At 33.4% G+C, this 12,617-nt stretch overlaps 1 protein-coding gene across 2 annotated transcripts in view; it reads right to left on the bottom strand.

Annotated features, from left to right (window-relative positions):
* Window positions 1–12,617, bottom strand: part of PCDH15 (protocadherin related 15) — a 775,879-nt gene that overhangs the window by 149,345 nt on the left and 613,917 nt on the right. For both annotated transcript variants that reach the window (XM_036026943.1, XM_036026942.1), the window contains exons 23-24: window positions 1,907–2,047; window positions 100–212 (exon numbers count right to left, since the gene is read on the bottom strand). In XM_036026943.1, coding sequence (XP_035882836.1) covers window positions 100–212; window positions 1,907–2,047 — 254 coding nt within the window. The remainder of the gene's footprint in view (window positions 1–99; window positions 213–1,906; window positions 2,048–12,617) is intronic.

Genomic DNA, 12,617 nt, shown 5'->3' with positions numbered 1-12,617 from the left:
AGACCAATTCACTGAAAAATTTATATGTCACATTGATTTTTAGAGGCCAAAACAAAGCAAAACCCTTTATTAATTACAAAACCTTGTAGGAATCCCTACCTATATTCCTCTTGTGTGAAACGTGGAATCTCTCCAGGATGTAAGACAAGAATTTTCACAATGGCGCTGCTGGACATCACGGGCTCACCGTCGTCAAATGCAATGACCACCAACTTAAAGAGTAATAAAAATTCATGTTAAAGATGATTAATGACAAAGTACAGTCTCAGTTTCCTACATGCATTTTTAATCATTGGACTTCTAGGAGGGGCAACACGGCATACCAGGTGGCAGGCATTGATTGTACTAGCGTATGCCACATATATCATCATTCAATCTTCACAAAAATCCTGCCACATAGATGTTATTATTTTCATTTGTTAGATGAAATGATTGAAAGAAATTCAGTTACTAACTCTGTAATAGAGAAAACTGCCAGCAAAATAAGTATATTATAATACATTTCTCCAATAATACACTCTTTTCTTTCACGATTCCACTGGTGCCTACAGTGAAAACATGGGCCCTTCAAAGCACTAACACTTATTGAAAAAGTGTTAAATTCAGTAACATCAATAGCAAAAAGCTAACTAGCGTGCTTATAGCAGGAAGTTAATTTTTTCCAGTGAATTAATTGTCTGCAAGATTATAGGGCAGAAATAGTTACTCTGGAGGATAAAATTGGAAGTCTTTGTATTTAAACACACTTTGGAATACACTCACTTAAAAACAATTAAAAACAATTATGGCATATAAAAACCAAGTTCATAACATACAGCATAAATTGTTCCAACAATGCAAACTAAAGAAAAGTTTTAGTCTTAAGATGTGATTGTTGTATATTATTTATTACTAAAATAATTTTATGACATCATTTTCTTTGATAACCTCTAATATATCAGAGAAATTATAATGCTTATTTTTATGAAATGTTAAATATTTTCAAAACTGTGTTTCTCTGGACTATAATTTTGAAAGCTACAGATTAATTTATTCAACCTAGATCATGGAACCATAAACAAGGGTCAATCTAAGAATCATGATTTACCTTTAGGTTACAATCTTACAAAGAAAATATTTATTTCCAAAGAATGAGAACATTATGTGAGACATAGTACTCATTGATATTTGCCAGGTTAACTGATGGACATAATTTGCCAATATGGAGCCAAAGACTTTATTCACAGTGATAGCTTTTTTTCAAAATAACCATAGAAAATAGAAACATTTAAACATTTAATAAGTTGAATTATCCTTGATAATAATGTAGCATAGTATTACTTAAAATTTTCTGAAAGTATAACAATCATGAGTATATAAGCTTGATCCAACAATTCTGACTATATTTACTGACCTTGAGGAAAAATATTAGCAAGTGGCAAATGATAATTGCAAAATGATTTTCATGAAAATAAATATTTTTATAACAAAATAATGGAAACAGCCTAATTATCCAACAGCAAAGTATTAAATTAAAAAATAGAACATTATGTTCACACAAACATTAAAATAATACCAATAGTATTTATTAGCATGTGACTATATTAAGTTAAAAAAGCAATATGAATATGATCATTGTAATTTAAAATATATATTTGTATACTTGTATTTGCATAAAATAACATCATAAAGATAGAGAGTAAAATGGTAAATTCTAATTATCTCTAAGGTGTGAAATAGCAAATGTTTTCTTTTCTTTTTATGTAATTGTATATTCTGAATGTCAATCCAGTAAAAATGTATTGCTCATAATTTTAAAAGATTAAAGAGAAAAAAATAGAAAGAAGTGTGGCCATCTGTTAAACCAAATTCTCAATCAAAAGTTATAAACATCTAACAGACAATGTAAGAAAAACACTACACTGACCTTAAAAATGGTGGTAGGTTCTTCATTAAGATTGACGCGAGTTATTACTCTTCCAGAATCTTCTTCTACATCAAAAATACTGGCAGGATAAGGAGACTGGATATCATCTACTCTATACCTCACCCGACTTGCAGGTAACCCCTAAAACAAAATTATATATTATTAATTTAAGTCACAATAAAAACTAAGTGTAGTGATAATGTTAAACTGATCTGTAAAATGCATGGCCATTTAGAAATAAAAAATCATATTTCAACTTTTTATAATTTCAGGTTTCAGATTTAGTTGAATCTTTATTTCTTTAGGATAACAATCTGCATTAGTAAAGTGTTTTTACTACCTGTTGTTTAAAATTATGTGAAAAATAAATTAATGGTTAACTTAGCTATCTTCTCTTCCACTTTCTTTTAATATTTCATCTCATCTTCTGAGACAATTTATAAATTATTTCTTTTCCTCATTTGAACTCGGTGATGTGAAGCACGTGCTAGTGTGCGGGACTGTGGTAAAGTGAGGAATGGATGTGAAAATGAGGAGAGAAATGTTGCCACCATCTGCTCTGTGCTATTTACCGTGCTCAGTGTTTTCATAAATACATTAGTCCTCACACACTCCTCTAAGAGAACATTACTAATGATGATAATAGTAATAATAGTAAAACAAGAAGGGCTAACATTTGTTGAATGTTTATTATGTGCAAGAATCACACTAAAGATGATAACTGTATACTCTATCACCCATTTTTTGTTAATGAACTTGAGGCTTACAGGGAGTTAAATAATGTTGAGTTGTCACAGGAATAGACCAAGGTAAGTTGGAATATCAAACAAAATATTAATTTTTAAAGAAAGAAAAGGAGAGAACTGTTATGAGAACAATAGAAATTTGTTGAATATCCTCATTTATCTTAGGGTTTAGATTGGTTTTACTTTGAATTATATAAATGATACTGGGGTGGGTTCTGTAATATTTTCTGTGTTTGAGGTCTGTAAATCTTTTCGGCCAGCCCAAAGCCCCAGAAGTCAAGAAAACAACTCAAGCACACAGATAGTATATGGTAGAGTTTGACTTCAAACTCATACAGACATTTCATTATTACACCATTAAACTCTTAGAAGTAAAACACCCATATTTGGCATTCTGATGCAGAAAAATTAAGGGCAGTAAGTAACACCATAGGCTGTTTATTGGCTGGATTTGTTTATTTATTAATTTATTTTTATTTATTTATAAAGATTTTATTTATTTATTTTTAGAGAGAGAGGGGGGGAGAGAGAAAGAGAGGGAGAAAAATATCATGTGGTTGTTTCCTCTCATGTGCCCATCACCGGGCACCTGGCCCACAAACCAAGCATGTGCCCTGACGGGGAATCGAACTAGTGACCTTTTGGTTCACAGGCTGGCACTCAATTCACTGAGCCACACCAGCCAGGGCTATTTGGTTGGATTTAGTGGTACCATGGTGTAAGGAAGGCTTTGAGAACATTGTTCTCTGTATTGTTGATCTTCATAACCTTTCTCAAATGGAGTTTTTTGATCATGCTGTTTCTTCAATCACATTTGGGCTACAGGACAAATATGTTAGCCTTCTGGACTTGTAAAATTCCCTAGTTATTATCTGTAAACCCAGTCCTTTCATACATTACACATCTCAGTTGATCAATCCCTCCTTAAACACTTTTTTACCCTTTTTCACAGCCCCGTCTTTTCTTCTTCATATCTGCTGCTCTGCCTCAAAAACTTTGTTCCCACTCTTTCTGAGTGTTCCAAGTCTCTGTCATAGAAACTTTCAGCTTTTCTATCTCCACTCCAGACCTCTAGGATCTATTTTAGTTCAATGGCTTTAACTACCTTCTATTTGTTCATAAAGCTAAAATTTAAACTTCTGGCTACACTCTCATCTTTTAAGCTCAAAATTAGTATATACAATTGCAATGTAGACATTCTATTTTCAATCAAGTCCTGCCAAAACTTCAGTGAAAGCCCTATATGTATCACTTCTCGTATCCTCCATCAACCTACAGTATCCCCCCTAATCCACACTTTCAGTTAACCCTGGTCAACCATGGTTCGAAAAAATTAATTCAAAAATTCCAGAAATAAACAATTCATAAGTTTTAAGTTGCACACCATTCTGAATACTGTAATGAAATCTCTCACTGTCCTACTTTATCCTGTCTGGGATATGAACTATCCCTCTGTTCAGTGTATCCATGCTGTAATTTCTACCTACCTATTACCACCTATTAGTCACGTAGTAACCATCCAGGTTACCAGATCAACTGCTATGGTATTGCAGTGGTTGTGTTCAAGTAATCTTATTTTACAAAAATTATGGAATATAATCTTCAGATGGAATGCTGAAATAAGATCAGATGTATGACCACTGAAAGACTGCAACCTCTGAAGCAACACTTTGATGACAAGAATGAGAGAGAGAGAGAGAGAGAGAGAGAGAGAGAGAGAGAGAGATTTCTGATTATAGTGTTCTTCAAAAATGTTTTGGTAAAAAAATTCCTTCAACTATAAAGGATTCCCAACCATCAACATCATTGCTTCTGACAAGCAAACATCAACAGCATGATGTCTCCATGATCCAGAATCACCCTAAGCAGAGAATCTTGCTATTGGCACAAGGTAAGAAGGTCCATGATGGTCTAACACTATATCACAGTACCTATGTCACTCACCTCCCTTCACCTCATCATGTAGGTGGCTTATCATCTCACATCATGACAGGAAGAAGGGTGAGTTCAATACAACATTTTTTGAGAGAGAAACCACATTCACATAACTGTTATGATATATTCTTGTAATTGTTCCATTTAATTAATTATTGTTGCACCATTGTTAATATTTTACTGTGCCTAATTTATGAAATAAACTGTGTCACATATGTATAGAATAAAAACATAGTATACAGGGATGGGAAAAGATAGGTTAAATTACCAGCCATCATTACCTAAAATAAAAATCATAAACAAGGATAAAAAATAATATGACAAATAATACATATAAATAATATAATAACTGATAAATGACAATATAAGAATAAACTCTGTCTTTCACATGCTCATGACTATAAACCTACTTTTGCCCTCCCCTGTAAGTATAGATTTTGGTACTATCTTTGGTTTTGCTTTTATTCTATTGAAGTTATCTTTTAAAAACATTTAAATTCCCAATTATGTTTCATCACACCAGAAATTAAACCCAAACTCCTTAGCAGCAGTTATGTGATCCTGAAAACACCTGGTTTCTGTATACCTATCAAACTTCATCTTGCTTATTTCTCTTTTACCACATCACCCTTGTTCCTACCTCATGGCCTTTTCCTTGTACCTGCCAGACTCTTCTCCCAGACTTTTTCCAACTAAATTTATGCTCCTATTCCCCAGGTACTCTCTAACTAATCGCTTTTATTTATTTTTCTTCAGCAACCTACATGAAATCATACTATATATTCTCTGCATTTACTTAGGCACTGTTTTTCTCCCACATAGGAACAAAAGTTCACAAGACTGTATGTAAATGCTTTGAATGGCATATGACACACATTGGCACCTGAGGAGTGCTTGAATGAACTCATGGCTTGGTGAGTGAATACCATGTGTCAGGGGTGCCCAGATGCTTCAACTGATATTTAAAATAAAAACATACTTCAAGATTTTACAATATCAGTCACTGAAGGAACCTTGAGAGAATGTTAGGGAACTGTGTATCCAAAGAATAAAATAAAGTATCTTAACAGAATGTTCTCCAGGTCTATCCATGCTGCAGCAAAGGGTAATTTTTTTTTCTTTTTTACAGCCAAGATGTATTTCATTGTGTAAATGTCCCATAGTTGTTTTATCCACACACCTACTGATGGACACTTGAACTGCCTCCATATCTTGGTGATTGCAAGCCAGTTAGAGAAAGACAAATAGCATATGATTTTGCTCATAAGTGGAATCTAATGAACAAACTGAACTAACAGGCAAAACAGTGACAGAATCATAGGTAGAGAGCAGGATGACAGCTAGGGTTGGGGGTAGGACTTTGGGGATGGAGGGATCAGGCAAAAAAAGAAAAAGACTCATTAGGCACAGATAACAGTATGATTGTGGAGCCAGGGAGGATAAGTGGTAATGGAAAAAATATACTAAAAATTACCTTTTTATTGGTAATTTTATTGGTAATTTATTGATTGCTTTAGGTTATCACCAAAGAAAACACATACTTTAGATATCCACCAAAGAAATCTAATTAATTTTATTCTTTAGTTCAACTGGCTAAATTACAATGTCTCTTGTTTAGCACAGATATCTTAATCTCACGAGATAAAATGTACTTTGCCATTTTAGGCAATGAAAAATTTCAAAAGGAGACTATAAAATAAACTTGTATCCAACATAATTTAAGGGAAGTTAGTAGAAATCTCATACATGGAATAGCACGTGGAAAGAAAACTACTTAAACAGATTTTGAATTTTGCCCTATATATCTAGCCACCGTCAAAAGACAGTATCAAAGAAAAAAAAAGGAAAATAATTAACTGTTATAAACATTAATTTAATAGGGAAGTGATGAAATTACCTGCAGATTCTCTTTAGCAGGCAGTGGTTAGTAAGGATGGAGTGTCCTATCATGCCTCTTGAAGTCTTTTGAAGGGTGAGTACAAGGAGTTACTTCTTTAAAATTTTACGGAAATTTTGAAAGGACATATGAGAAGCACAGCACAATAGCTTTTTTGTAACATCCTTGACAGCTATTTCTTATATATTTGGCCAACCTCATTTATTGGAGCAAGTGTTTTTTCAGATAACCACAGTTTTGAAAGACTAACGAGGTGCTGGTACAGCAGTCCTTCTCAATGTCAACTTCCATTCACCAAAGCATCCTTTGATATTTCCCCTGAGTTTTCAAATAAGTAATGCACTCTTTCTAGAGAAATCTGTTTTCTTAAACAAAATATTCAAAATAGAGCCAGGCTATTACTAGAAGCTGAATCATTCAAGGGGTGCTGACATCCTGGAGTTATCATCAGTTGGACAGTTAAAATTCACCACAATTTAGAACATGTCCCAAAGGACTTTTTGTTTGTCATTAGACAAAACATACTTAGCACAGTCAAAATAACAATATTATAGAACTAAATCATAATATGTTTAGTTCATATAGGGCATATCTTCAAAAAGAAATTAAAATATTATACAAAATATTAGCAGTTGGAAATTTTATAAGTTATTTATTACCTAACACTTCCCACCTTGCTCATATATTTTATAGTACCAGGATTAATAGGGATTCCTTCATTTATTCATTGATTCAACACATTTACTGACTGGCCACTGCTGAGTCCTCAGAGTAATACAGAAGTGAACAAATTCACAGCCAAGTGGGGTAGACAGAGTTTGTCTTATCTTCCTTCTTGACTTTCATTATCAATAATTCAGCCATATTGGCTTTATAAAACAGCACACTCACATCAACCTCAGAACTTTCCCATTTGTTGTTCACTCAGCCTGCAACACTCATGCGTGGCTTGTTCCTTGTAATACTCAGGTCTCAAATGATGTTTCTGTATATACCCATCTATACACCACTCTTTGTCATACTTTCTTTTCTTTTCTTTATAGTGTGCATTCTTATCCAAATGTTATGTGTTCATTAGCTTATGGGTTTGCAGCCTATCTCTTTCATTGACTATGAGCTGTTATGAGCAAGTGAATTTTTGACTTGCCATTATTTAACTAAAGGCAATAAATATTAGTTAAGTGAGTATTTATAATATGAACAGTGTTTATCATATATGTATCCTGAGCTGCCAGGATGCATAACTCTAGGGGACATTACATATACTGATATAATGGGAATGGCTGTGTTTTACGTACCTTATAGTTGAAAATATCTTTAACTCATGTTCCTGTTTGCAGTAGCCATATGCAAGTTTTTTTGTGCTCAGAAAGGAAGTAAAAGCAATGTCAACGAGTTTTGTTTTGGGGAAGAGGTCTCACAAAAGAGGTGATATAATAGAACCTACAAACAAATTGATCCCCCAAAGTGGAAGACTGGAAGAGAATAAGTATTCCTTCAAAAAGTTTGTTGAATACGATAGTGAAGAAATAAAACCATCTATCATAATGAAAGTTTTTCCTTTTTTTTTCCTGGATTGGCTAGTGGAAAACACTACCTCTTCCCTACTTCTCAGTTTATACTCCATGTTACTTCCTATTACAGTTAATGCATCGTGATGTTAAGCCATCATCTATAATAATGATATAATTCTCTAGACTTTTAAAAATGAATGAATCCTTATATGAGCTACAGTTATAGGCTATAGATGACCTGTTCTTATACTAACTACCTGTACAATATATGAGGGCAGACTGAAAAATAAAATGAATTATCTCCCAGAGGGCAAACCCCTTATAGTACAGGATTCCTCTGCAAGGTGAGACTTCTAGGAACCCATCTGTATCAGGGTACCAGCTGGCGATGTTGTAAGAGGCTGCATTCACCTTCAGTGAATTTTTCTTTTGAACACTCTTTCAACGTTTTCCCACCTGCCCATACTGCACTGAGTGTTCAGTAATTTTTGACCAAAAACGGCATGACCCCTGTGCCCCTCTCTCCCTTTTCACCCAATCTCACCCTGAGCAACTTTTTTTTCATTACTCAGATGAAAAAAAGTCCTCGAAGGGAAACATTTAGGGTGATGTGGAAGTGTTGAAACAACAACAACAACAACAACAACAACAACAACAACAAAACAGCAGAAACACTGAAAGCCATCAAAATTGACAAGTTCAAAAACTGTTTTGTGCAGTGGAAAAATATCCTGATGAGTGTATGGCCTTAAATGAAGAGTACTTTGAAAATGACATGTTTAAACATGTAAGAATAAACACACAATTTTTTGTATATCAATTCCAGTGTCTTTTGGGTTTCCCCTCACATAAATCTGAGTTATACAGTAGCTTACCCTATTGTTGAACAAGACTGAGATTTTTGAGTAATATTTTTGTTAATTGCAGAAATTGTAGCTACATAGATACTTTCTATATGGTTTAGCAGGCCTCTAAACATTTATTTAACTCAGAATGTGGTTAAATTTTTGGCAAGTTTTCAATTTAAAACCCACCAATCATAAATACTCATTCACAGCTATTCATGTTTGTCTGTTGAGATGATAGTCCATGCTGAGAAAGATACGGTTCTGTACTTAGGGGCCTCATATTTGGTCAGACGGGAAAGATGAAAGGTCACAGAAAAACAGAATTATCTAACCTTTCTGATAAAGCTATGCAGGAGAAGCACGGTGTACTAAATGAAGGTGCTAGGTCTGGAGCACACGACTTGAGGTTTATAGTCAAGTGGACCTTATGCCTCTCTATGTAGATACTTACATAAGAAAATGTAATGTGCCTTAAAATGTTTTTATTTGTAGATACTGCCATGATCATGTTATATGTGGAAGTCAATATGTTATATCATTTGAGTATTAGAATGACAAACTAGAATTTAATTTATATGTCAAGATTTTGGAAATTTTGTCTTAAACTCAAGGGGATAAATGTAGATATGTATCATTATGAAGTGACATAAATTGAAAAAAGTCTATTTAAAAAAATCCCACAAAAGTTTTGCAACAACTTTATAATATATGTACATGCATAACTGGGCAAAAGTAGGTTTATAGTTGTGAGTACATGAACACAGAATTTATACTTCACTATTGTTTATTGATTATTATATTATTTTCCATAGGAACAACTTTAAATCTACTTTTGTTCACACTTGTACTCATGTGGGGAGATTGAAAAAAAATCTTATTAGTGTGGCAGTTCTATAAAAGCTTTATTTCCAAATTTTACAATGTCATAGATGACACCAGAATTACTTCATGAGCCCAGTCATCGATATTGTAAAGTTCACAAATGATGAGGATACAAGCACTGACCCAAACCGGAGGCAAAGTTAGGTTTGTTTGCCATCATCCTGAAAGCAAGAATGAGGAGGAGGAAGTATTAACTGACATCTATGTGCCCTACATTTCACTGTTCTCATTTTTCATTAAATGCAACCACCAATCCAGTGAAATGGTCTTATTTTTATTCTATGGAAATAGGTTTTAAAGAAGTTAAGTAACTACTTCATATAACTTAAAGGATTATGTATACAATATCATTTTTTCTAGTTAAACACAAACACCAACGCTAGTGACATTAGTCAACAGCTAAATGGGACTCTGGGGATGTTTGCCAAATTTTATAGCCCCAAGGAAGAACATGATTTATGACATCTATTAAATGAACTAATTAATTTGTTTGTTCATATATTAGGCTTCTTTCCAAATACAATTTGGACTAGTATGTGACTTATTTAAATATTATGCTGTTTCCAAAATGTGAAAGGCATGATTTCAACTTTGTGATGTTCTGTTATCTACTAAATCTGACATGTGTAAAACTCTATAAATATTAGCATGAGACAATACTACTGGTACAGTCACTTATTTCATACATACATAGTCATATGGTGATGTACTGGCACTCTGAGCCTGGCAATCTTTCTAGACAATGGGACTGTGAGGGACAAGAAGTCCTGTCATGGTGGTACTTATCGAAAGTAACATATTTCTATGCAATAACAATGTGGGCATAATTAACATAGCTGAATAAATGTAAAATTTATACCAAGACAATATTGTCTTGAGATTTAAAATATTTTCTTTATTATTCAGTACATTTTTACTTTTGATTTTCGTTCTTACAGTGAGTGTTAAACACAGTATATTTCGACTTGATGGTGAGAACGTAATTAATTACTACAGAAGGTAATTGCAGGTCTGTATGAAAGATGTTCTAAACTTGCAAACATAGGGAATTTCAATGAGTCTATAATGGATCAAAATAATAAATGCCTAATATCAGGGGATATTTTGATTTAGTCATTTTTCTTAAATATATAATTACCAAGAAATTACTCAGATCCATGTAATTTTCTTCATAACAATGGCAATCACATTATGTCAGGAAATACTAAGCCTATTATTATCATTACATACAAGCATTAAGTAATTTGTTTTCAAGTACACAAAGATTTTTTTCTCTCTGAAATGGTTTCTAAAATCCTTTCTCTTAATGTCTTTGAAAGCAACTTATCTGATTTATTTTGTAACAGTATAATTTACAAAATCTCCCAAATATGATTTAGCATTAGGGAGTACTATAAAGTAGTTTGATTTTTTATTTTTCGTGCTTATAATGACTTAGCAATTTTGTAGTGGATTTAACTGGATGCTAAGGTACCTTTAAAAGAAATTAGGAAAAAGGCAGGTCAAAATCTCCATGGAACCACTGAGAAGACCGTGTGCCCTTCTTTTCCTTCTCCCCCAACCTGCTTTGAACACACGAAATGACTAGTATGTTTTGACAGCATAGTGAGTTGCTCTCATAGGCAGGTTCCTTATGCCATATATCACTGACTTAATATAACGTCTGCACAGTATAATTCAGTTTCTACTGATAATGTATTAACATGGCTACTAAAGATCATAAGAAATAATTGCCTCAAGATTATTTACCACAAGATCTTTTTGGAAATGTTTTTCAAAGGTAAACATAAGATACCAAATAACAATATACTTCTTTTAAATTTTCTTCATTTAGATACATTTTTAAAATTTATAAGGTAACAGTGGGCACACATTTAACCTCCTCCATCAAAAATCAACTTACAGAACCAAGGGAATTTAAAAATAGAGATGAACCAGAGCTAGTAATTAGTGGCCCTATCTTTTCTCTTAAAATCCTCCCGTTTTTTTTTTTAGGATTAAATAAAATATCTTGACACTACCTTTGTGGCCACAGGCTCAGCACCACTGGACTCAGGTTTATGTCTCCAGCCTCCTCACAAAATCACTTCCTTTGGTTTTGAAACTTATTTTTCTTCCTCCTAATTCAGAGTCTAATTCTTCTGTCACACCACTTTGCCTTGGAAACACCTATCTATCTTTCAGACCTCAGCTCTGAATCTTTCCTCTGGAACCATCCTTGATTCACCTTACAAAGCCAGGCTCCCTCTTGTCTGGTTTAAGAGCACCCTAAAATTTTATTTCTTAGAGCTTTTCACAGTTTGTCATTTTTATTTACTCGATTGTTTTTTTATTAATTTCTATATATTTACATTTGAAATTCTAAGGCCTGGAAGCATGAAAATTTAATCCTTAACAATTAATGCAGTGCCTTTAAATAAGACTGGATTCATATAATAAATAAATATTGGGGGATTCTTGTTCTGTTTGGACTACAGGTACAGAGATGTAAGTTAAATATTATCCATAGTTTATGAGACATTTTCATCAATGGATCTGCCAGGTATATTAACTTCCTTTTTTAAATTTTATTTATTGATTTTAGAGAAAGGAAGGGGGAGAGAGTGACAGAGGGACAGAGAAACATCTATTTGTTGTTTCCCTTTTGATACATTAATTGCTTGCTTTGTATGTGCTTTCACCTGAGATTGAACCTGCAACCTTGGCATATTGGGATGACACTAACTACCTGGCCAGAGAGGGCTTATCTGCATCTCATTTGCATATGTCAATTTATCCTCACATCTCATTCCTGCTTAATATAATGTCCCCCTTTTTCCATTAAAGGCAAGTATTTTTTTTTCGGTCTCAGACTGAAAACTCGAGATCATGTACCATCATACCCATGGC

Source organism: Phyllostomus discolor, chromosome 5 (genome assembly GCF_004126475.2).
Source record: "Phyllostomus discolor isolate MPI-MPIP mPhyDis1 chromosome 5, mPhyDis1.pri.v3, whole genome shotgun sequence".
In the NCBI taxonomy this organism is placed as follows: Eukaryota; Metazoa; Chordata; class Mammalia; order Chiroptera; family Phyllostomidae; genus Phyllostomus; species Phyllostomus discolor.
Note: the sequence above shows the minus strand (reverse complement) of the source record. Positions and strands in the feature narration are given on the sequence as shown.